Source organism: Canis lupus, chromosome 8, assembly GCF_048164855.1.
Source record: "Canis lupus baileyi chromosome 8, mCanLup2.hap1, whole genome shotgun sequence".
NCBI classification, from domain to species: domain Eukaryota; kingdom Metazoa; phylum Chordata; class Mammalia; order Carnivora; family Canidae; genus Canis; species Canis lupus.
Window position 1 is genome coordinate 37,468,165 of NC_132845.1, and position 25,513 is coordinate 37,493,677.

A 25,513-nucleotide genomic window follows, 5' to 3' on the forward strand; every position below is an offset into this window, starting at 1 on the left:
GCGGGCACTTCTCGGCGTCCCCGCGGGAGGGCGGTCGGCCCTCCGCGCCCCGCGCCCCGGGGCGGCATGTCACGCGCCTCGGCGCCGCTCACCCCGCCCCCGGCAGCGGCCGCGACTCCAGGGCCCGAACCGCCCGCGCGCGGACAGACCACCCCCCACACTCGGCGGCCGCGGCGCCCGCCTTTTAAGGAAGGCCGGCGGGGGGCGGGGCCTGGCCGGGGCCGGCGGGGGCGGGGCCGGCGCCGCCACGACGCGCTGACGTCAGGCCCGACGGAGAACGGAAGGCGGGGCCCGCGCGGCGGTGGCGGCGGCGGCGTTGTTCGCTCGCTCGGCAGCCGCGGGCTCCTCAGCCTCCCGCGCCGCGGCCCCCTCGTCCTCCTCCGTCGGGAGCCCCCGCGGGCCCCCCGCCCGCCGCCGCCGCCGCCGCCGCCGCCGCCGCCGCCGCCCCCGCGCCCTCCCGCCCCCGCCGCGCCGCCGCCATGGGCCCGCGCCCGCCGCGCAGCCGGGCCGAGGGCAGCTGAGGCGCCGCGCGAAGATGGGCGAGGGCGGAGCAGGGCCCGAGCGCCAGCCCGACCAGCCCGGGCGCCCCGCGCGCACCCGCCCGCGCCGCCGCGGGGATGCCCGCGCCCGCCGCCGCGCCCTGAGCGCCTTTGTCTGCCGCCCGCGCCGCCCGCCGCACCACTGGCCTCGCGGGCCTGCGCCGCGGCCGGGGGCGCGCCCATGAAGATGGAGCCGGGCCGGCCGGCCTCCCCCGCGGGCGGCGCGCGCCCCGACCCCGACCCCGACCCCGACCCCGAGCCCGAACCCGGCGGGCCCCACCGGCCGGCAGCCGCGCCCGCCCCGCGCCGGACACTCGGCGCCCCGGAGCCCGGAGCCTGCGCGGACGCCCGCGGGGCCGCCAACCCCGGCCCCGGCCCGCGCCCGCCCTGCGCCGCGGAGCCCGACGGCGTCTGCCCCCCGCCTTGCCCCGACGCCGCTCCTCTCCGCGGACGGGCTCTCGGCCACGGTCCGCTCGCGGGCGGCGACGTGGGCTTGTTCCCCGGCTTCCCGGCGCCCGCGGGGGGCGAGCTGGCCCTGGACGTGGGCCCCGAGGCCCCGGGGCGGCCCCCGGACTTCGGCCACCCCTGCCCGCTCGCGACCGAGCCCGCCGCGTGTCCGGAGGACGGCCCCCGCCTCCGCGCCGTGTTCGACGCCCTGGACGGCGACGGGGACGGCTTGGTCCGCATCGAGGATTTCGTCCAGTTCGCAACGGTGTACGGCGCGGACCAGGTGAGTCCCAGCCCGCGGGCCTGGAGGGGTGTCTGGGGACTGCATCCCCCGCCCCGTGTCCCGGCCTGGAGGGGTGTCTGGGGACTGCTCGCCTCCTGTGTCCCCGCCTGGAGGGATGTCCGGGGACTGCTCACCCCTCCCCGTGTCCCTAGGCCTGGAGGGGTGTCCGGGGACTGCACCGCCCCTCCGTGTTCCCGGGCCTGGAGGGGTGTCCCAGAGACTGCCCCCTCCCTCGGGCCTGGAGGGGTGTCCATCGGACTCCTTCCCCCTGCCCTCCCGTGTTCCCGGCCTGGAGGGGTGTACAGCGGACCCTCCACGGTGCGCTCCCACTGTGGGCCCTCACCTCCCCGCGGGCTGGTCCAGCCTGGCCTTCCCGCAAGGGCTCTGCTCACACCTGTTATGGGCACTTTCTGTGTGTGGTTGGCGGGCACTCTGCCTTGGGTCGTGTGGCCGTTTGGGAGACCATCAGCTGGTGGTGCAGCAGCCCAGAGGGAGGGAGGGCTCGGTCAGGGCCCGCTCCGCGTAGACAGGTGACGGCGCAAGGCGCTTCGGGCTCTGTCCTGGGCTTCCGACTCTGTGCCTGGCACTCTGCGCCTGGCACTCGGGCAGGTTTATCTGGACAGAGACACGGGCCAGCGGCAAGTCGGCTCCTGCTGTTCGCTCTCCAACCTCTTACCAAATAGTAGGAAGTCCAAAACACGCTGAATTCCTGGTTTTTGTGTTTTACGGGCTTCTGGTATTTGCAGACATTTGTTAGGTGGGTGTTGAAGTGCACAGTGTGTTTAAGCCTAGAGGTCTTTAAGAAAAGGGGTAAAATCGATGCCTTGCTGTTTAGGGTGTGGGTTAGGGTTATAACGTGGGTTATCCACAGCCTCGTAAGGGCTGCAGGACCCGCCGTGTCCCTGGAGCGTCCATGTAAAGCTCTGGGTCCTCCTGAATCAGGGCTCCCTGCGCGGAGCTTTCAGCCTGGGAAGGTGTGGTGTCTCTGCGGCCATCCTGACGGTCGGGGTCCGCGTGCTGCTCTTACTGAGCAGTGTAGGAAGGCGCTGCTGCAGCCTGGCTCCCCTCCTAGTCTAACAGGCACACAGACGTATGTGACTGACCCTGTCCTACGTGGACAGTGTGGATGCGATTTTTCCTGCTTTTCCTTCATGCCGCTGGGCTGGAGAGCGCCTTGTTTTCTACGAGTGCCGTGTGTCTCCCCTCCTGCGTGCCCTTCCTGGGTCCCATCAGAGGTGTGAGGGGAACACTGCGAGGGGGTTCTGTATCGTGCCCTGGCTCTGCCTCCCGGGAGGCTCTTGTACGCTTTCACTGGACCATCTTTTTCTGAGGCAGTGGTGCGCAGGTGTTTTCCTTCTCACTTTACAGGTAAGGAACTGGAAGGCCAGGAAGGCTGAATAACTTTCCCGAGACCTCGCAGAGTTGTTGGTGCTTGAGCAGGGGGGAGCACCAGGTCTTTGGGCTCTCAACTTACTAGATTTGGTCGCTCAAAATATTTCCATAAATGTAAGATTTTATGACTTCCATTAAATGTTTTTCACTTGGGAAACACCTTTGGTAACTGTCCTTATGGATCATAGTGGAAAAAACTTTGGATATTTGGGGCAGAGCTTTCTTGTAGTCAAAAAGTAGAAATGAGCCAAAATTCTTTGCTTTGGGGGCACTTGGGTGGCTCCGTCAGTGAGGCGTCTGCCCTCAGTTCAGGTCATGATCTCAGGGTTCTGTGATCCAACCCTGCTTAGGGTTCCTTGCTCAGCGGGGAGTCTGCTTCTCCCTCTCAGTCTGCCTGCAGCTCCCCCTGCTTGTGCGCTTGTGCGTTGTCAAGTGAATAAAATCTTTTTTCTAAAAAAATTCTTTGGGGATCCCTGGGTGGCTCAGCAGTTGAGCACCTGCCTTCGGCCTAGGGCGTGATCTTGGAGTCCCAGAATCTAGTCCCACATCAGGCTCCCTGTATGGAGCCTGCTTCTTCTTCTGCCTGTGTCTCTGCCTCTCTCTCTCTCTCTCTCTTATGAATAAATACATAAAGTATTAAAAAAATTCTTTAATAGCTCCTGATGGAACTTTAAGATATTATTTATTAATTTTTTGTAGAGAGAGAGCACGCACAAGAGCAAGCACGGATACGATGAGGGGGAGAAGCAGAGGGAGGGCGCAGAACCCAATGTCCCTCCATCCCGAGACCCTGAGATCATGACCCGAGACAAAACCAAGAGTTGGATGCTCAACCAACTGAGCCACCCAGGTGCCCTCTTCTGATGGAATTTTAAGTTTGGGGGCAAAGCCCAGATGACTTGAGTTTAGTGGAATAGATGAGTGTAGTGAGATCTACTGTGACGTTGCTCCTTCTGTCTGCTGGCTGAGACTGCACTGGAAAGAAGCAGTGCTGAGTGTGGTCATCTTAGTACCTGGACTTGGACAAGTTTCCTGGGATGGTGGAGGAGAGCTCTTGTGTTGGAGCGGATGATTTACAGACTAATGAAAGGTTGATACTTGTGTCCGTATAAACTTTGCTAGACTTTATTGTGACTCAGGATTGTTTTTTCCAAGTTTGATGTCAGAATGCATTATAGAGGAACAAAGAAAAAATATTTTGATAGTGAAGTAGTTTATATTCAAAGATTTTAGTTATTTATTTGAGAGAGAGAGATGAGAACATAACAAGGGGGGTAGTGGCAGAGGGAGAGAGAGAAACAGGCTCCCTGCAGGGCTCAGTCCCAGGACTGCTGAGATCATGACCTGAGCCAAAGTTAGAGGCTTAACCAGCTGAGCCACCTAGGCACCCTGATAGGCAAGTAAAGAAAACCAAGGAATTCCACCCCATGATGAGTATTTTTAAACTTTTAAGATGAAAAGTCCGAACATACACAAAAGTAGAGAGAATCGCTTAGTGAGACCTCCCAAACTGCTGCTCAGTTTCAGCAGTCTTGGTTTGTCTGTAGATCCCCACTGTGTTTTTATTTTTTTCTTCAATATTTTATTTATTTGAGAGGGAGAAGGCAAGAGCTAGAGCATGATTGGAGGGGGAGGAGCACAGGAAGGCAGAAGCTGACTCCTCACTTAGCAGGAGCCCCAGGCACAGGACCCTGGGATGATGATGACCTGAGCCAAAGGCAGCCGCTTTACCCATGGAGTCCCCTAGGCGCCCTGTAGATCCCCCTTTCATGCTGTGTAGGAAGCGCATGCAGACATAACCTCTCATCATATGTATCAGTATGTATCTCTAAAAGATAAGCATTCTTCTTTAAACATTTGTGATTTTTAAAAAACCCTAGGAAGAGATAAGGTGGATAACAGTGATAATGACCACAAGTTTGTGTACTTTCCACCTTGAGATTTCAAAATACTGAGTGTATGAGACTCTTAGGCTAGTCACATAGCTGTCTTTGATGATAGCAACTAGATTATCTTAATGATTGTCAAGTTGTGAAAAGTAGCATGTTGAGTAATCTGTTTATGAAGGAAGCATTTTAAATTATTTAAGCTGATTATCTGAATCTTTCATGGAAACAGCTCCTATTTATAATACAGATGGCTTTTGTGTCCCTCTTTCTTTAGCAATGTCATGGTGTGTTTGGGTCTCCTTACATCATCTGGTGCTAGATCAGGTGTGGTGTAAGCTAACACAGTGCTGGCAGTAATCAATGAGCAAAGGGAAGGAGAAAAAGGACTGCGGTGGAGTTTTCTGCTTGTATATTATTGAAACAGGAATTGATAGTCCTGTCCATCCAGGTGCTACTTGTCAAGTTGGAATAGGTTTTTATTTTTTAATTTTTTTTATTTTGAAGATTTTATTTATTTATTCATGAGAGACACACAGAGAGAGGCAGAGACACAGGCAGAGGGAGAAGCAGGCTCTATGCAGGGAGCCCGACGTGGGACTCGATTCCAGGTCTCCAGGATCAGGCCCTGGGCTGAGGGCAGCACTAAACCGCTGAGCCAGCAGGGCTGCCCCTGGAATAGGTTATTTTTAAGGCTTTGACCACTGCTGAAGATTCTTCATCAACGTGACTCCTCATACTGAGAGGGCTGATGCTTTTGTAACCATTACCAACTCATCCTAAAATGGAATTTGCAAAAATAAATTCTAAGAGTATTGTAAGAAAAGACTGGGGTTTTTTTGGCCTTTCATTATAATTATCAAGCTTATCTCCACATTTTATGATTATACACACGCTTAAGCGTTTCCTTTCTAGAGAAAACCTGCACATTGAAACACTGAGTGCCCTTCAGTGACCTTGTAGGCACTGTCCTCTTCAGTGCTTGTGTGAGGAGGCTGCTGAGGGAACTGTTGGTGCTCAGGTCTCCCTGCTCCTCATCTGGGATCCCTCCTGCTGAGGAGTTGGAAGCCCTGTGGCTATACCTTTCAGTTGTTTCAGGGTCCTCCCTGTCTTCTTTCCTGACCTTACATTTGAGTGTGAGAGAGAATGAACTCAGCTGTGTGAGCAGGTGCATGTGTGAGCTGGTGTGGGGTGTCTACACACACACCTCTGGGTGTGTGTGTTGGGTGAATCGCTAAAAGGCCAATGAAGTTCCTTCCTGGGCTTGGCTCACAAGCAACTTTGTTAGTGTCTTAAAAGTGCTTTTTTTCATGTTATAAAAGTAACACATGCTTATTAAAAAATTTGAAAATACAGAGTGATATAAAACAAAACAAAAAACTGACCAGGGCAGCCCAGGTAGCTCAGTGGTTTAGCGCCGCCTTTGGCCCCGGGGCGTGATCCTGGAGACCCAGGATCGAGTCCCACGTCAGGCTCCCTGTGTGGAGCCTGCTTCTCCCTCTGCCTGTGTCTCTCATGAATGAATAAAAGAAATATTTAAAAAAAAGAAAAACCAATAATCCCACTATGCTGAGAAAAACACCATTAGCATTTTAGTGCATCTTCTTCCAGACTTTATTGTACACATACACACAGTTTTGTATACAATTGAGATCATACTGGATAGAAGCTAAATTATTTTTATAGATGTTCATTGTTTTGGGGATCCCTGGGTGGCTCAGCAGTTTAGCACTTGCCTTCAGCCCAGGGCATGATCCCAGGGTCCTGGGATTGACTCCCACGTTGGGCTCCCTGCATGGAGCCTGCTTCTTCTCCCTTTGCCTGTGTCTCTCATGAATAAATAAATAAAATCTAAAAAAAAAAAAAAAAAAAAAGTTCATTGTTCAAAAAAATGAAACTGAATAATATGAGTCAGCAAAATGAGAAAAATAAAAATCACCTCCCAGGTATAACTACTAAATATTTAAAGTGTAAATTAAGATATATGTAATAAATGCTTCCATTACACAGCAATGGTACAATTCCCATGTTTCTTGTTCTGAACCCACTTTTTGATCTGTATTTTGAAATTAAAGATCTCTGATACCCGTTATCTAATGGAAGCCTAAGGTTTACTGGTTTCCAGGAAAATTCAGAATTATTAGGGATTATTCAAGCATAGGATCTGACATACAGGAAGAATTTAATTCTGTGTAGACCACACAGATGAGGTTGTGAAAGGCACCAAGCTGATGAAGTGCTTATCTTACAAACATTTAACTTTGTTTAAATTTGGGAAACCGGGGATCCCTGGGTGGCGCAGCGGTTTGGCGCCTGCCTTTGGCCCAGGGTGCGATCCTGGAGACCCGGGATCGAATCCCGCGTCGGGCTCCCGGTGCATGGAGCCTGCTTCTCCCTCTGCCTGTGTCTCTGCCTCTCTCTCTGTGTGTATGACTATCATAAATAAATAAAAATTAAAAAAAAAATTGGGAAACGGGTCTAAACATTAGTAATGATTGAAATATCAGACAAGAGTTAGGCATCCGGGGATCCGTAGGTGGCTCAGCAGTTTGGTGCCTGCCTTCGGCCCAGGGTGTGATTCTGGAGACCCAGGATCGAGTCCCACGTCAGGCTCCCTGCATGGAGCCTGCTTCTCCCTCTGCCTGTGTCTCTGCCTCTCTCTCTCTCTCATGAATAAATAAATAAAATCTAAAAAAAAAAAAAAAAAAAGGCATCCATTGAAGAGTATTATGTGGCCCTTAGAGGTGATAATTATAAGGTGTCAGAAGTACTTTAGGTTAGTGCTTCTGATACAAGTGAATAGAGTAGTGCCTATACTTTGATTATAGCTATGTAAGAATTATCCATGTGGAAGAGTCTTGAGGGATATACTAAAAATTAGTTTTAGCTGTGTATGTATGTGTGTATTAAGAAGGCACATTTATAGGGGATCCCTGGGTGGCTCAGTGGTTTGGCGCCTGCCTTTGGCCCAGGGTGCTATCCTGGAGTCCCGGGATCAAGTCCCACGTCGGGCTCCCAGCATGGAGCCTGCTTTTCCCTCCTCCTGTGTCTCTGTCTCTCTCTCTCTCTCTGTGTCTATCATGAACAAATAAATAAATAAATAAATCTTAAAAAAAAAAAAAAAAAAGAAGGTACATTTATAGGGTGGTGTATGATGGCAATGGAGTTGGTTTCATTTGAAGTACTGGTCAAATTTTCTGTGATGTTACTGATTTTGTTTTGGAAAGTAGTGCCTGTACATGTATCACAAATTTCGAACAGTATATAAAGGAAATCTAGTAAAAAAATTCTACTAAAAATTCTATGGTTTAGCATCTGCCTTTGACTCAGGGTGTGATTCCGGAGTCCCAGGATTGAGTCCCACATCAGGCTTCGCGCAGGGAGCCTGCTTCTCCCTCTGCCTGTGCCTCTGCCTCTCTCTTTGTGTCTCTTATGAATAAATAAATAAAATCTTTATCTAAAGATTATCTAATCTTTATCTAAAGATAAGATACTGGAGCACCTATATGGCTCAGTTAGGGAAGCCCCTGCCTTCAGCTCCGGTCATGATCCCCGAGTCGTGGGATCAGGCCTCCCACCTTGGGCTCCCTGCTCAGCAGGGAGCCCGTTTCTCCCTCTCCTCCCCACTTGTGCTCTCTATCACTCTCTTTCTCTCTCTCTCAAATAAATAAAATCTTTTTTTTTTTTTTTTTTTTAGGTTTTATTTATTCTTGAGAAGCGGGGGGGCGGTTGGCGGGCAGGGACACAGGAAGAGGGAAAAGCAGACTCCATGTGGGGAGCCCGACACGGGACTCGATCCCTGGACTCCAGGATCACATCCTGGGCCGAAGGCAGGTACCAAACCGCTGAGCCACCAGGGATCCCCAAAACTCAGGTTTTCTAATGAACTATCTGTTTATTTACTTAAAAGATTTTATTTGAGGGTAAAAGAGCATAAGTAGGTAGAGGGAGAGAAAATCTCAAGAAGACTCCACTGAGCGTAGAGCTTGACATGGGGCTTAATCTCTCTACCCTGAGATCATGACCCCAGTCAAAACCAAGAGTTGGACACGTAACTGAGCCACCCAGGCACTCCTCAGTAAGATTTTTAAAAAGCATATAAGGGGTGCCCGGGTGGCTCAGTCGGTTATGCATCTGCCTTTGGCTCAGGTCATGATCTCAGGGTCCTGGGTTCGAGCCCTGAGTCGGGCTCCCTGGCTTAGTGAGGAGTCTGCTTCTCCCTCTCCCTCTGTGCCTCCACATGCTCATGCTTTCTCGATCTCTCTTTCTCAAATAAATATCTGTAAAAAAAAAAAAAAACCCTTAAGTCACAGATAAAAGACTGATGTAAAAACTCTTAAAAATCAAAGGGAAAAAGACAAAAGTAGAAAAATGGATAAAAGGAAGACATCCCACAGGAAGATCACAAATGGCCACTGTGTGAAAATTCTCACCCTCACTCATGATGAGAAAGATAAATGCAAATTAAAATCAGAGATATAAAAAAATAATCAGAGATAAAGGCGGAAGATTCATATGCTCTGGTGGGGAGTGATTTCCAAGATGCAGTAAGTGGAAAGAAAGTACAAAATAGTGTGCAAAGTTTGTGTTAAGAAAGACTGGGTGTTGTGTGATCCCTCTGCTGGGAGGCTTCTACTGGAGTCACACCATAGAGTTAGGAAGAAGAAGGGAGGCAAGGGGAAGGCTGGAGGGGAGTAGTGTTTAATGGGGAGAGTTTGAGTTGGGGAGGATGGAGCACCCAAGTGCTCCTACAGTTGTATTCTTAATTTATCACGATTTTTTTTAAAGAGGAGAAAAGATGAGGGATGTGAGGTGCAGAGCCGTGAACGATAGACAAAGGAAGAGGAATTGACAGGTAGTAATAAGAAACCACACCTTGGGGCGCCTGGGTGGCTCAGTGGTTGAGTGTCTACCTTCGGCTCAGGTGGTGATCCTGGGGTCCTGGGATCAAGTCCCACATCAGGCTCCCCATGGGGAGCCTGCTTCTCCATCTGCTTATGTCTCTGCTTCTGTCTCATGAATAAATAAATAAATAAAATCTAAAAAAAAAAAAATATAGTAGAAACCACACCAGCTGGCTCCGTTCAGAAGAGTGTGCAACTCTTGATCTCTGGGTCGTGTTTGAGTCCCATGTTGGATGTAAAGATTACTAAAAATACATAAACTTTAAAAAAGAAAAGAAAGAAACCACACCTTATGACCCCCAAACCAGGCCTTTTCTCCTTACTGTCCTGGTTTGGTATTGAGGATCCTCAGCCCATCTGGGGTTTTTATATTCACGGGCTCCAGAACAGGCCGGGGCCAGTAGGATCCTGCTGTAAGGAGGTGAGAGTTACCGGGAGAGGAAAGAAAGAATGCAAAACTAGAAAGGAGAGGAAATAATATGTATATAATTTGTTTCTTTTTGCAAAAAGAAACACAAGAAGGATAGACAAGGAACTAAAATGATTTACTGAAGTGGGTGGGGACAAGGTGTAAGGTATAGGGGTGGGAGTGAAACTGGTCTGAGCCTGCCTTTTATTTATTTTTAAAGATAGATTTATTTATTTATTTATTTATTTATTTATTTATTTATGATAGAGAGAGAGAGGCAGAGACACAGGAGGAGGGAGAAGCAGGCTCCATGCCGGGAGCCCGATGTGGCATTCGATCCCGGGACTCCAGGACCGCACCCTGGGCCAAAGGCAGGCGCTAAACTGCTGCGCCACCCAGGGATCCCCTGAGCCTGCCTTTTATATCTTTGACTTCTGAACCATCCAGATATTCTACATAAGTACAAACAAAATAGCAATGATAGAAAACCAAATTGAATTCAAATAGAAATGAATGAACCTAGAAGTATATGGAATTAATAATATAACCACATAGGAGAGATTGATTCAAGTACCATAAACACAGTACTCTGTACCGTTAGTGGGTTATATTCAAAAGAAAAATAGAGCTGCAAAGAAACTCACTACAGAGTAGGTTCATTGTCGATCAACGTGGCAGGTCTGAGATCACTTGGGGTGTATGTCGAGCAGAGCAAATGGGAATTCTGGTGCTGGGAACCAGGATTCTCTGGGAGCAAGGAGAGGAAACCATGGTAGAAGGTCAGGGAGAGCCCTGTTGTCTTGAGACTCAAACTGAAGTATGAAGACATGACTTAAAAAATGATATCTTGCAGTGTCCTCGGAGAGAGTCTAAGAGTAGCGAGCACACCTGGCCCCAGATCGAGGTTGGAAACCGCATTTCCCGTAAAGGAACCAGGGATCCTCGGAGAAGTACCTTATTTCAGGCTTGAGGTGGGCAAAATTCACTGCGAGCCTGGATTATCTTGGACCGGAAAGCAAAGAGGTGTTCAAAAATTGATGAGGACAAGTCAAAAATGGAGCAGCTTGAATGGGTTCCCAGTGGGCAAATCTGGGACATTTGGAGTGTCAAAAAAGAGTAATGATGATAAAGGCTATATTAAATTTAAAAAGTCTGTGGCACACAGTAAGAGCCAGTCCTAGTGACACCCCAAAGGAGGCGCAGGGTTCCTCATAGACAGATGCCCTTCAAAGTAGAAATGACAGATTGAGAGATCCCTGTGTTACCGTTTTTTTGTGAATCAGTGTTTTGTGACAACCAACGTAATAATTGATTCAAGTCAGGTCATCAGTGGTTGTCAAAAATCATGGTGTAGGGCAGCCCATGTGGCTCAGCGGTTTAGCGCCGCCTTCAGCTCGGGGTGCTCCTGGGGTCCCGGGATCGAGTCCCACGTTGGGCTCCCTGCATGGAGCCTGCTTCTCCCTCTGCCTGTGTCTCTGCCTCTCTCTCTGGGTATCTCATGAATAAATAAATAAAATCTTTAAAAAATGAAACAAACCATGGTGTAAACATCTGAGGGGGAGGGGATGCAGGAGCCCCATGTCCTGAAGTGTCATTCCACAGATGGTTGATCCGGAGGGAGAGAACTTTACATTGGAGAAACCTGTCCGACTCCACCTTGACTAGGTGATAAAGCTCCGACTTCCCACCAATGGAGATGATGTGCCCCTTGATGGGATGTCGTGGGATGGTTAACATTCTTGCCAAAAATGTTTAACCTGAGTGAAATAATGAGAAATAACCAGACAGCCTAGACTGTAGGGCATTCTACAGTTGCCTGGACACTTGAAAATAGGTGCTGTAGAAAGGGTTGGGCACCCTTCCAGACTGAAGAGCTGAAAGAACTGTGACAAGTAAGGCCTGGTTTTGGGTTAGAAACTGGATTAAAAGGAAACAAAACAACCGTGAAGGCCATTATTGGGATGATTGGGAAAAATTGAATACAGAGGAATACTTGATATCAGTGGTGTCATAATGGTATTGTGTAGTAGGACGGTCCTTGTTCCTAGGAAATAAATATATGCTGGAAGTTTAGGGAGGCATCATGATGTCCAAAGCTTATTGATTTTTTTTTTTAAAGATTGTATTTTTTTTTTTTTAAAGATTTTATTTATTTATTCATGATAGTCACACACACACAGAGAGAGAGAGGCATAGACACAGGCAGAGGGAGAAGCAGGCTCCATGCAGGGAGCCCGATGTGGGATTCGATCCCGGGTCTCCAGGATTGCGCCCTGGGCCAAAGGCAGGCGCCAAACCGCTGCGCCACCCAGGGATCCCAAAAGATTGTATTTTTAAGTGATCTCTATACACAGCGTGGGGCTTGAACTCATGACCCGGAGATTGAGAGTTGCATGCTCTACTGACTGAGCCAGCCAGGCGCCCCTCTGCAGCTTAAATAGTTCCACAACAAAAGTACTGGTATTTGGAAGAAATATGAAGCAAATGTTGAAGGACATTAGTAATTGGTGGATGTAGAGGAGGGTTATCAGGTGTTCTTTGTATTATTTAAACTTTACAGTGCGTTTAACATGTTTCAGAATAAAAAGGGATAATATGATACGGGAAGTTTATTGACGGTAATCTATATTTTGTCTTAAATGTTACATTTTGTGGCTTTTATGGGTCTTAAAAATAACCAACAAAAACCCCAAACCCTTTGTTCTTAAATAAAAGGAATGTTACACATGGACACAGGTGCTGGTTAATATCTCAGCACCCATGGTAGCATTTGTTGATTCATAGATTGCACAGGGTATGAAACTACCCTTCCTGTTGACAAAGGGGTTGAAATGTGAAGTTAAGAATAGCTCTAAGATGGGGGCAGCCCGGATGGCTCAGCGGTTTAGTGCCGCTTTCAGCCCAGGGTGTGAGCCTGGAGACCCGGGATCGAGTCCCACGTCGGACTCCCTGCGTGGAGGCTGCTTCTCCCTCTGTCTGTGTTTCTGCCTCTCTCTCTGTCTCTCATGAATAAATAAATAAAATCTTTAAAAAAAAAAAAAGAATAGCTGTATGCTGAAACCATCTTCTTATTTATCAGGGGGTGGTACTCCCCTAAGGGATGTAAGTGTCTTGTTCAGTGTACAGATTCCCTCAAAAGGAAATTGGGAAAGAACTCTCTTTTCCCTTCTCTATTGAGTGTATTCAAACGGATAAATATTTGAATAAATATGTAAAGCTTAGGAATACTTAGGGTGCCTAAAAATTAATTTCCCATCTGTGATTGGGCCTGTTTTCACTGCCACTGAAGTAGGAAGCATTTACATATGGTTACATATGGACTTTGACCCTCCAGTGGTAGGTCAGTCCTTGCTGAGCGTGTTGAAGCCCCAGACTACTGATTCGTAAACTCTGCCTTAGACGCTACCCATGCTTAAATGTTCTTGGGACACATACAGAGCTTGTGTTAATGTGAGTTCTGTCTGTCGATCTTGATTCTTTTAGGAAATGAAGTTAAAAAAATCTGAAACATGTTTTTATTGACTAAAAAGTAATCCCTTTGGGCAGCCCCCGTGGTGCAGCGGTTTAGCGCCCCCTGAAGCCCAGGGTGTGATCCTGGAGACCCCGGATCGAGTCCCACGTTGGGCTCCTTGCATGGAGCCTGCTTCTCCCTCTGCCTCTCTATGTCTCTATGAATAAATAAATAAAATCTTAAAAAAAAAAGTAATCCCTTACATGTTGACATTAATGACATTTTTAACAGTTTTTTTTTTTTTTTTTATTTTTTTTATGATAGTCACAGAGAGAGAGAGAGAGAGAGAGGCAGAGACACAGGCAGAGGGAGAAGCAGGCTCCATGCACCGGGAGCCCGATGTGGGATTTGATCCCGGGTCCCCAGGATCGCGCCCTGGGCCAAAGGCAGGCGCCAAACCGCTGCACCACCCAGGGATCCCTAATGACATTTTTTTTTTAATTTTTATTTATTTATGATAGTCACACACAGAGAGAGAGGCAGACATAGGTAGAGGGAGAAGCAGGCTCCATGCACCGGGAGCCCGACATGGGATTCGATCCCGGGTCTCTAGGATCGTGTCCTGGGCCAAAGGCAGGCGCCAAACCGCTGTGCCACCCAGGGATCCCCCTAATGACATTTTTAAATGAAAAATACTACTTTCTGAAATAGTGAGAAGAGCGGCAAGTCTCTTAGGTGTCTGACTTAAGGGAGGAAAACTGGATTCTTACATCTGTGCTGTGAGCCATCTATTACTGTGTCCTGCAGCCTGTGCAGAGTCCACCGTGCATCCATGAGAGAGGAAGGGAAGCAGAGGATCCTGGGAACGTCATGAACCTCACGTGGTCTCGCGGAGCACTCGGGCGTCAGGGTCCCCGGCGCCCCTGACCACTGGTTGAGGACAGCTACCTTACCTGCCGAGGGGACTGGGTTGTTGACTGCTCTCAGCTGCTTGCACACGTGAGAGTCACTGAGACCCTGCTAACTAAGGCTGACTGTGGGACCCGCCCCAGAGGGTGTGTGTTGTCTGAGTGGGGTCTGCTTAGAAGTGTGTTTGTAGCTGGTTCCTGGTGATGCTGCTGTTCCTGGTCTTGGGGTCGTGGTGAGGAGCTGCTATTCTTGAGAGTTTTGAAAATGTTTGCATCTCACGTCTCAGCATCACCCTCCCTCCCCCTGCTGTATTTATGCTGACCTTAACTTTGCACAGGCTTACTTGGGGCCCCCCTGCTGGCCCCGCAGGTGGCCTCGGGGCTGCCCTCTGCCCTCACTGCTGTTGTCTGGTAGAGAAGCCCAGAAGCCAGAACCCAGCCTGAGGGGTCTGCGTACAGTGGCCTCTTCCTCCTGACACATCCCTGCTACTCTGTAGCCTCAGCGTGCTACCCTGTTTTTTGGTACTTATTTTAATTTTATATTTCAGCTTAATCTTAACTTTTTAACATGTGTGTAGTTGAAATAGTCAAGTAGTGTACTTCACGCTGCAGAACAGGAGGTCTGCAGGCCCCTCGGCACCCTGGCTCTTTCCTTGTCCTGTTCTTTTCCCCAGTTTTAGATGGTTTCTACGGACCTTCCCTTATGGAAAGTAAACCCACATAATTTCCTTTCGTTTCTTCTGTTCTTCGGTATAATTAACCCTGATGTGGGTTAAGTAGGCATTTTATGTTTGTCTTGATTGCAAACCCGTGGAGGATGCAGCGATGACCTTTCCTCTCTAATGCGACCTCTGGCTTTTCCTAGAATCACTATACATTTTCACTTGTTCAGCCTTCTGCGGTGTCTGCTGAGGATCTCACCATTGAGTATGAGCTCCTGGCCTTCCACCGTAGTGTCCTGGCCCCTGTTCTCACGCTGAGGCTCACTTCCCCACAGCCGGGCTGGTGTCCTGCTTTTGGAGCACCTCTGCTCTGCTGTCCTGACTCGGCCTCCTACATGAGGTTCCATGTCAGATACTCACCCAGGCTTTTCTTTTCAGGTACGACCCCTGATGCCCTCTTCACTTCCTGTGCTTTGCTTGGTCATCTGGCATTCCATCTGTGGCCATTCCATTACTGTGTTCTTCTAAATGGGAACTTAGATGACCACCTGTGTGCATCTTCTGGAAGCTCAGGGCCTCTCCCCTGGAGCAGAGCAGTGTTTTTCCAATGGACTTGGAGGAGAGCGTGGGGAGAAGGTTCTGTCTTCAGCCCGTTGAACTCTGGCTAAGCCCCTCTCTGTCCTCCACAGCCTGCATCCTTCAGAACAGACCTAGTGCTTCTCTCACTGGCCTCTCCATTGTCCTGTGTTATGAGGACAGCAGGACTTGTTGGCATCACACAGCTGGAGACAGCTCTGGGACACAGACCGGTGCCCCCTCCCCTTCTCCCCTGAATGTTGTCTGTGGGAAACAATTGGGTTTAGCTTGTCCTATCTTGCATTCTGTGTAAGTTTTCATATTTTCACAAAGTCCACATACATGAAATTAGGTTTTTGTGACCCTAGAATATTCCATAATGTTGATGGACTAGGCATTTATTTTTGTTTTTCTCTCGGAGTAGTGCCACTACATCTCCAGTCATACAGATTACTTTTCACATACCTGACTTAAAGTGAGACTTCATTTTTGTGCTGGGAAAATTGGGATTATTGTCTTGGGCTTTGGAATTGTAGGTATCTGGAAGGGGTTTAGTCAGACTTTCTTAGCATTTTGGAGCTTTTCTCTGGCATCCGAAGTAGATAATAGAGGGACAAGGTAGTGCTTCTGGAGATCCCTCACCTGTTTGAGCAGAGGCTTCCTGCTCCTCCTGTAGAATAGAGCTCCTGAGACAGTAACTTGAGAGGCTGCAGGGCCCCCTGCATGTCCTGCCCCTGTGACCTGCAGGGGCCACGCGCGGTGCTGCTCTTTGAGGGGCAAGGTGCTGTGGGCATGCTGGCCGGGTTAGCTGTCACCAGTGCTCTTCATGGTCAGTCATGTTGGGGCTCTGTGGCCACCCCTCAGCGGGATGCTGCCTACGTCCAAGGTAACAGCCGAGGGGGAGCCTTGGAGTCAGACGTGCCTGGCCTTCATTTCTGGCTCAGCACTTGTCCCTCTATTCCCATGGCGAATGTGTGTGGCGGCTTTTATTGAGTATCTTCCCCGTACTGGCCGGTGTCATAGGTGCTGGGGACGAATGATAAGCAAGAGTGACACATTTCCTGCCCTTTCTTAAGATATTAAAGAGGTAATTGCCAGCACTGCAAGCTGATATAAATGCTGTGCAAGAAAAGCAGAGATTATTTGAGGTTGTGTAGTGGAGAATCCGACCTAGTTAGAAAGTTTCCCTTGGGGAAGTCACTTTTTTTTTTTTTTTTTTTTTAAGGGAACTTTTAAGCTGACATTCTGAAGCTGAGTAGAATTAGTGAAGCAGAAGGTGGGAGAGGAGGGAAGGCAGGTGGAGGTGCAGTGGAAGAGTCTGGAGTGAAGAAGGAGGGCACGGAGTTGGAGGGCACAGGCCTGCAATCCCAGAGTCTCTGGAAGGGATTAAAGGGGTTAAGTAGAGAGGGGTAGGTGACAGGATCAGTTGTTTAGAAAGCAGGCTCAGCTTGGAGTGGGCAGGAGCGGATAGGGGAGAGAGAGGAGGGGGCCAGCATGGGGGCCAGCGCAGGCTTTGGCAGGGGCCTCTGCTTGGAGTAGGGGCTATGGGAGGAAGATGCAAGCTCTGGGGTGACTCCTGGGCTGTCTGTGGGTGTGGGAGGGGTGTGTGGGGACAGGAGGCAGTGGGCAGGTGTGAGCCCTGTTTCTGGACCACGGGAAGGGCAGTACTTTCTGGGCCTGGGGCTCGGGGTACCGTCTGAGTTCAGTGACAGGGAGCAGAAAGCTGACAGTCCCTGCTCCAGGAATGAAGGACGTGTATCATCCCACACAGGACGAGCCCCAGGGCTGGCTCCTGATAGCATTGTTCAGGTCTGGCCCCGTCTGATCCACTAAGCATGCTGCCCGTTGTCATCGTGGTCGTGGTGGTGGCAGCTGTGTCCCCAGGCAGAAAGAGGACCTTTCCCCTGTGTCTCTGTTGAAGAAACCCCTCTGTAGTTTCCAGGCCCATTAGTAGCTGTGTTGGTTCACAGAGGCTCTCCAGGCAGGTCCCTCCGTGTGTGTGTGGGGGGGCCGGGGGTGAGCGTGCTTCAGCCTTGGACCTGCAGCAACATCGCCCAGGGGCTGTTAGGATGAGCATTCGCCTGTGGGTGAGGACAGGCGCCCTTCCCTGCGCCAGCCTCCCCTCGATTCCAGCGCTCTCAGTTCCCTTTTCCCGATTTTACTGTTTTCCTTAGCACTTAACACCATGTAGGAGATTCCATATTGTACTTAATCTCTTATTTGTCATCTCTGTTGTGTCCATTCCTACCATGTGCCATGAAGGCGCCCAGCAGGCCGGGCCTGAGCAGCGCTCCTAGAGGTCGGCTGAATTAAACGATTAAAGGAAGGATTGAGGTCTGCCGGCAAGGAAAAAGTGGAGAGTGGTGTCGGGAACCAGCCCGCAGTGACCAGTGCTGCCCATGCAGGACACCAGTGGAGACCTTGGGAAAACCAGTGACAGTGTCCAGTGAGAGGTGCAGGATATGCGGAGGAGAACGAGGGGGAGGCTGAGTGACAGAGGGTACCAGTTATTTTAAGGTAGGCGAGGGCCCTGGCAGGTGTCTGCTGCTCTAGGCCTCTCTCTAAATGAGACCTAATTCCCAGGAGGTTTTGAGCAATGAACAGGCAGGTAGAGCACTTTAGACTCTTGCTGACATCTGGAGAGTGCTGTGCATTTACTTACTGTATTCATACACATATCTACATATCTCTACACCCAACATGGGGCTTGAAGTCATAACCGCAAGATCAGGAGTCCTGTACTCGGGGCAGCCCGGGTGGCTCAGTGGTTTGGCGCTGCCTTCAGCTCAGGTCGTGATCCTGGGATCCCGGGATCAAGTCCCACGTCGGGCTCCCTGCGTGGAGCCTGCTTCTCCCTCTGCCTGTGTCTCTTCCTCTCTCTCTCTCTGTGTCTCTCATGAATAAATAAATAAAATTCTTTAAAAAAAGAATTAAATGAAAAAAAAAAAAAAGAGTCCTATACTCTTCCCCCTGGGCCAGCCAGGCACCCCTTCAGGGGTGCTTTTCAAAGAATAAGTCAGCATGGGATGCCTGGGTGGCTCAGTGGTTGATTGCCCTGGGCTCAGGGCGTGACCCCGGGGTCCTGGGATTGAGTCCTGCATCGTGCTCCCTGCAGAGAGCCTGATTCTCCCTCTGCCTGTGTCTCTGCGTCTCTCGTGAATAAAATAAAATCTTTTTTTTTTTTTTTTTTTTAAGATTTATCTATTTATTCATGAGAGAGAGAGAGAGAGGCAGAGACACAGGCAGAGGAAGAAGCAGGCTCCACCCAAGGAGCCCGGTGCAGAACTCTATCCTGGGACTCCAGGATCACGCCCCAGGCCAAAGGCCAGGTGCCAAACCGCTGAGCCACGCGGTTTATTCAGGGATTCCCCTGAATAAAGTAAAATCTTAAAAAAAAAGGATAAGTCAATGCGGGCTCAGTGTGCAAAACCATGTTCTTTGAACTTTAATTCCCTTTGGGACATCTGAGGGGAATTTTAGAATCAACTGCATGTATATTTGTGGCTCATGACTCAAGAACTTGACCCTAGGGTGTTGTGGGGTTACCTGAAGCCGTGTGTACTGCCAGTGGCCCACTGTGTACTAAGCTCTGCATTGGCTTTTTATGGGAGTTGCCAAAAGAAAGTAGGAAAATGCATTTCTCACCTCCTAGGAGTTAATGGCTTAGAGGCTGTTTGAATTGAGATAGGAGTAGTAAATACTTCTAACATTTTTTTTTAAAGATTTAAAGATTTTATTTTTAAAAGACTTAATTAATTAATTTATTTCCTGAGTTAAAGGCAGATGCTCAACTGCTGAGCCACCAGATGCCCAACTTCTAAGTTTTAAAAGTGTGTGTGTGGGGGGCTCTGTTTCTTGTCTGCGTGTTTGTTTTTGCTGTGTCTGCTGGGCCCTCTGAAATGATCAGACCCCATTTTCCTTTTGTTGATTTCTATTTAATTTTTATTGTGTGAAAAACATTTATTCTTCCTCCTAGGAATCTCGTATACCTGTTTCTGTAGGTGTGAGTAGGATTTTCAGTGTTATCCTCTCATTGCCTAAATAGACAAGCTGTAAAACATGGTGCATTTGCTCTGTTGTGTGTTGTGTTGTATCATTATGTTGTGTTACTCGTACGTATTACATGACACGGTGAGCTTGTAGTTTCCTTCTCCTTCCTCCCTCCTTCCTCCTTTTCCCTCCTTCCTCCTCTTCCCTTCTTCTTTCTCCTCCCTTCGCCACCTCCCCCTTCCTTCTCCTCCCTTCCTCTTCCCTTCTTCCTCCCTCTTCCTCCCTCCCTCCTCCTCTTTCCTTCCTTCTATCTCTCCTCCTTCCTTCTGCCCTCTTCCTCCTTCCTTCCTCTCTCCTTTCTCCCTCCCTCCCTCCCTCCCTCCCTCCCTCCCTCCCTCCCTCCCTCCCTCCCTTCCTTCCTTCCTTCCTTCCTTCCTTCCTTCCTTCCTTCCTTCCCCCTCCCTCCCTCCCTCCCTCCCTCCCTCCCTCCCTCCCTCCTTCCTCCCTCCTCCTCCCTCCTTCCTCCCCGAGGACCACATAATGTGGCTCTTCTCTGTAGGCCCAGCCATGTCTTTATTCCAGAGAATGTTTTCTGCTGAAAGAGAGCATCTTGCTCTGCCTCCAGCATCCTGCCTGTTGTCTCTCGGGATGGAAGTGAGCCTTCCTCTTAAAGACTTTCAGAAGACACAAAAGACACACCTTTTTTTTCTTCTAGGGGAGGAAAGCCTGTCTTCTGAAAAAAGATGGAGTGCTGAATCTGGGGATGTCAGGGCCTGAGAGCAGCCACATCAGGAGAGGCCGTCTGTTGATGGGAGAGGAGGCTCCCTGGGTTCCTTGGTGGCACAGCTGGAGGGTGAAAGGCGAGGCAGGCACTCTATCCACACCCGTCGCCTCTTCCTCACCCAACCTCCTTTAGAACAGAGAAAGATTATCTTGGGTCAGTACTCCTCATAGCTAACGTCATATTTATTTGTCCATTATTAAGAAAACAAATGTTTCAGAAATGTTTATCGCAGGACAGGACGCCTTCCCCAGTCTCAGTGGGCAGCGAGGATGTGTTCTCCCTTGGGACGGATCTAGCTCTCTGCATGTCCACCGCCCAGTCAAGCGCTGCTGATTAAAGGCCCGTATGTAGACAGGAGACAGAATAAATTACATGTGTGAAATATCCTGTAGTAGTAATAAAAATAATCCCTTATTCCCGACACTGTAGCTTCCACTACAAATTGATCTCACACACGTGAACTGTGATATGAGCTGTCACCCAGGCTAGAACGCTGTGCCCTGCCCTTGGGCAGACACGCCCTGCCCTTGTCTCCCCGCACCCAGGCCCCACCCCCTCTTCCCACCCCCTCTTCCTGTGATGGTCAATACCATCCGGGAGTGTGGTGATCAGGCAACGTGGTTTTGACTTGTGTGCTAAGGAGGAAAGAACCCAGGCTCCAGGTCAGAGTCTGAATCGGAGGTTCTGTGTGTGACGTGGGCTAATGTTCCTGCCGGCCTGTGCCTTGGGGGGCAGTGTGGGGACGATAGTGGAGGTTACAAAGTGAACCAGGTGTGTGGCTTCTTTAGCCCTGTGCCCCGTCTCCTCCCACAGGGCCCCCCGGGCCAGGGTCTCTGCCCCTTTCTGCATTGGAGGCCCTGGAGCACCCCGGAGTGCTGGTGGAAGCCAGGGCTGGGGCTGGCCAGCAGTCCCTTCTTGGCTAGCCCTGTGTGGGGTGAGACCCCGGGCAGTGCCGCTGGGCCACTTCCAGGTTCTCAACGTCTGTTGCACACAGAGTGGCCACAATGCTACAGACTGAGAGGTCCCGCTGTGCCACAGACGTGCTGCCTGGGGGTGAGGCCAGGAGGAGAGCTCGGAGCCTCTCCTCTGTGAGCCTGACGACTTTGCTGTGAAGGACAACCTGTCCTTCCCAAGCAGGTGGGAGCACTTGAGCTTGGAGCACGGTGGGTGCCGCTGGTTCGTGGGTCTGGGTGAACGCTGCTCCGCGGGTGAGGACTGCAGCCTCGGGCCGGGAGGCTTGTTTGCCAGATGGCTGTGAGGAGGCCAGAGGGAGTTGGTGAGACAGGCTGGATTTGAACCTGGACCCATCTCTGGGGAGGGTGCCTCGCTGGGCCCAAGTCAGTGTGAAGGGTACTTGGGGGAGTAGGGGACAGCGTGGGTGCTGGTGCACGTGCTTTGCCTTTGATAATTGTCCGCAAGGCTGGCCCGTGTCCGGGAGCTGCCGTCCTTTTGCTCAGCTCTGGCACCCCGAGGTGTTTGGATGCTGTCGTGGTTTCTACTTCTGGAGCAGTCCTTTTTGCTGAGCTGCTGGAAAGCAGACATGTGAGTGGCAGAAGGTGTTTTGCACCTGTGCTTGGGTTTCAAGGGCAGCTCCGTGAGTGACCCACCGTGGACCAGAGCCGGTTCTGCCCGGCTGCCTTGGTGGGTGGCTCTCTGCACAAAGGGACAGGTGGACGGTCTGTCTTGTTGGCTGCGATTCTGAGAGTGAGCAGTGCAAGGGGGTGCCCTCCTGTTCTCACCGTCCTCCTTTTTTTTTTTTTTTAAAGATTATTTATTCATTAAAAAAAATATTTTATTTATTCATGACAGACACAGAGAGAGGCAGAGACTTTGGCAGAGGGAGAAGCAGGCTCCGTGCAGGAGCCCGATGTGGGACTCAATCCTGGGACCCCGGGGTCACGCGCTGGGTTGAAGGCGGTGCCAACCCCTGAGCCCCCCGGGCGCCCCTCACCGCCCCGTATACTCGTTTACAGAGTGTCCTGTCATTCTAGCACGGGGTGTGTGGGTTACTTTACTAACCCAGGGAAAACGTGGCTGAATTTTTTGGCTGTGGGGAAACAAAAAGTCCTTTTGTGAGAACTCTTCCTTATCAAGGTGATTCACTCTGGCTGGTGACAGAGAAAGGCAAGTCCCAGACACTTTCCTCTTGGTGATTTTATTTTTAAAAACCTCCTTCAAGGGACGCCGGGGGCCCAGGGGTTGAGCGTCTGCCTTTGCCCCAGGGCCTGATCCGGAAGCCCCGGATCGGATCGTTGGATTCTCCTCTGGGAGCCTGCTTCTCCCTCGGCCTGCCTGCCTCTCTGCCTCTCTCTCTGTGTCTCTCATGAATAAATTAAAAACTATAACAAAAAACTGCTTCACTGGGGATCCCTGGGTGGCTCAGCAATTTGGCGCCGCCTTCGGCCCAGGGCGTGACCCTGGGGTCCCGGGATGGAGTCCTGCATCAGGCTCCTGCGTGGAGGCTGCTTCTCCTCTGCCTGTGTCTCTGCCTTTCTCTCTCTGTGTCTCTCAAGAATAAATAAATGAACTCTTAAAAAAAACACACACAAAAACCATTCACTTACCTTGTGGTGATTTTACTTTTAAAAACCCCCTTCAAGGAGCCTGCCTTATGCATTTCACAGGACGTACCAGTTAGTGAGGCTTTACATACCCAGAGACCATTTGGCATTCTGTTTTACTAAAGAACTTTCTAGTAGGAGGAATCTTAGTATTTGTGATGTTCTTATTGTGGGCTCCTCGCTGGCTCAGTTGGAAGAGAACACAACTCTTGATCTCACGGTTTTAAGTTTGAGCCCTGTGTTGGGCGTAGAGATTACTTAAATAAATAAAATCTTAAAAAAAACCAACCTGTTCTCACTGTTTGGTATTACCTTTAAAGCAATAATAAGAAACTTGAAAAGAAAAAAATGGCAGATAATGTTCATTTAAATTTTTTTTTTTTTCATTTATTTATGATAGTCACACAGAGAGAGAGAGAGGCAGAGACACAGGCAGAGGGAGAAGCAGGCTCCATGCACCGGGAGCCCGATGTGGGATTCGATCCTGGGTCTCCAGGATCGCGCCCTGGGCCAAAGGCAGGCGCTAAACCGCTGCGCCACCCAGGGATCCCGATAATGTTCATTTAAATAAAAACATGCAAATAAGTGAGAAAACAAATCTCACTTAACACTAAATCTTCAAACTTCTAGACTCCTAAATCATTATTGTTATTACTATTTTTAAAGATTTTATTCACTTATTTGAAAGGGAGTACAAGCAGTGGGGAGGGGCAGGCAGAGAGGAACAAGCAGACTCCCCGCTGAGCAGGGAACCTGATGTGGGGCTCGATGTGGGGCTCGATCCCAGGATCCGGAGATCACAACCTGAGCTGAGGGCATATGCTTCCCTGATGGAGCCATGCAGGCGCCCTTTAAATTATTACTTATATGAGAGATGAACGAAACCAGAGTCCTGATTAACTTACAGTTTTAACCTACTCTAAATCAGTATATGGTCAGCATCTCTTAATAACTGTGTATCTACAACATGATTTTAGTGACTAGTTTTCCATCATATGATCAAATGTGCTGGAATTTGATTAATTCTGTTAAATTTGGTATGTTAAATTTTCACTTTTCTACATTATAAGCTTTTACGTAGATGAATCTTCTAGCACAGTTTTTATGATCTCCTTAGGTTAAAGTCTTAAAAATGGAATTGCTGGGGGAACAGATTTTAAAAAGTTTTCTTTCTTTTGTGACCAAACTGCTCTTTAGGAAAGTATTGCCAACCTGATGACGGGGAATGGTGTATCAGTGTTTTAATTTGCATTTCTCTTGTGACTGTATTTGAACTGATGTTCCTCTAAAGTGTTAGTGAACAAGTATTTCTGTGCACATGTGTCTTCTGTGTCATCGTATGGTGCTGGCTGGCCTGCAGCCTTCACTTCTTCACCTGTGATGTGGGGGTCAGCTCAGGCACCCTCTAAAATCTTAGGGAGAAAAATTAAAAAATATTACAAGTTTCTGTAGAGTTCCTTACTACTGTGTTACGGTTTTTTATAAGTTTCAGAAATAGGCTGTTGATCTGTGTCATTAAGGAATAAATACTGACTTTGTTTTGGTTTAACAGTTTGCTTTTATAGAGCAGCATGCAGAAGCTGAAGGCAGAGGAAAACAGCATGATGTTGAGCAGTATGAGAACCCAAAGACCGTTCATTTTGTACTCACTTAAACGTTTTCCCCACTGTCGAGTATCTCCTGGTAATTAAAAAAATAAACAACAAAACATTTTCCTAGGCGTTGGGTCTGTTCTACAGTTAACTTTGGCAGTGGTGGTCTGACACTCCAGGGTTCATGCTCAGCATTTAGAGCCTCTGAGATTTTTTATTCTTTTCAAGATTGGATCCTAGATACTATTCCAGTCTAGGAACTGTCACTTTGAGATTTAAACCAAATCTCAAAAAACCTAAAACAGAAACCACCCGTAAACTACACAGGAATCACTTTGATCTGGTCTGGTGTTGGGAATGGGAGCTGAGGGATGCTGTCCCCACTCATGTGGCTGGACTGTGGGGGCCTGAGTCCAGGCAGCTGTTGGCTCGTGTGCTGGGCCCCTCCAGGGAGCCCCGGGAAAGACTGTCTTCTCCTAGGCACTTACCCACTTTCGTCGACACCTCGGGTTGTAAACACCTACCACACACACAGGGGCCAGTGTTGAGGCTGTGGGTGGTTGGCTGCCTTAAAATAGGGATTTTAGGGATCCCTGGGTGGCGCAGCGGTTTGGCGCCTGCCTTTGGCCCAGGGTGCGATCCTGGAGACCCGGGATCGAATCCCACGTCGGGCTCCCGGTGCATGGAGCCTGCTTCTCTCTCTGCCTGTGTCTCTGCCCCTCTCTCTCTCTCTGTGACTATCATGAATAAATAAATAAAATCTTTAAAAAAAAAAAAAATAGGGATTTTACCTGTTTCAGATGACACCTGTAGCTGTGTCTGTTCTTGTCTAGTAAAATAAGCATCCTCCCATCACAGGCTGTGCTGTGTACCCGGGGTCCCTGAGGTGTGTGCCTGTCATCCCAGTTCTTTTCTCTGGCTGTAGGTACCTTCCTAGGAAACAAAGCAATTATTTGTACTATGTCTCGATTGTAGTCGTTTAAGAGCTTACTTCGGGACGCCCGGGTTGCTCAGTGGTTTGACACCTGCCTTGGCCCAGGGTGTGGTCCTGGAGTCCTGGGATCAAGTCCCATGTCGGGCTCCCTGCATGGAGCCTGCTTCTCCCTCTGCCTGTGTCTCTGCCTCTCTC

The 25,513-nt window shown here is 49.7% G+C and overlaps 1 protein-coding gene and 1 long non-coding RNA gene across 3 annotated transcripts in view; both read left to right on the forward strand.

Moving 5' to 3' along the window:
- The first annotated feature begins 464 nt into the window (after positions 1 to 464).
- Positions 465 to 25,513, forward strand: part of RAB11FIP3 (RAB11 family interacting protein 3) — a 79,701-nt gene continuing 54,652 nt past the window's right edge. The window contains exon 1 of one of the 2 annotated variants that reach the window (XM_072835057.1): positions 465 to 1,269. In XM_072835057.1, coding sequence (XP_072691158.1) covers positions 721 to 1,269 — 549 coding nt within the window. In that variant the 5' untranslated portion in view covers positions 465 to 720. The remainder of the gene's footprint in view (positions 1,270 to 25,513) is intronic. The other variant, XM_072835058.1, reaches the window with a different exon arrangement.
- On the forward strand, positions 10,292 to 25,361 carry LOC140638197 (uncharacterized). The gene is made up of 4 exons (XR_012035353.1): positions 10,292 to 11,752; positions 14,119 to 14,310; positions 17,720 to 17,910; positions 24,345 to 25,361. It is a non-coding gene; the product is annotated as an uncharacterized lncRNA (long non-coding RNA).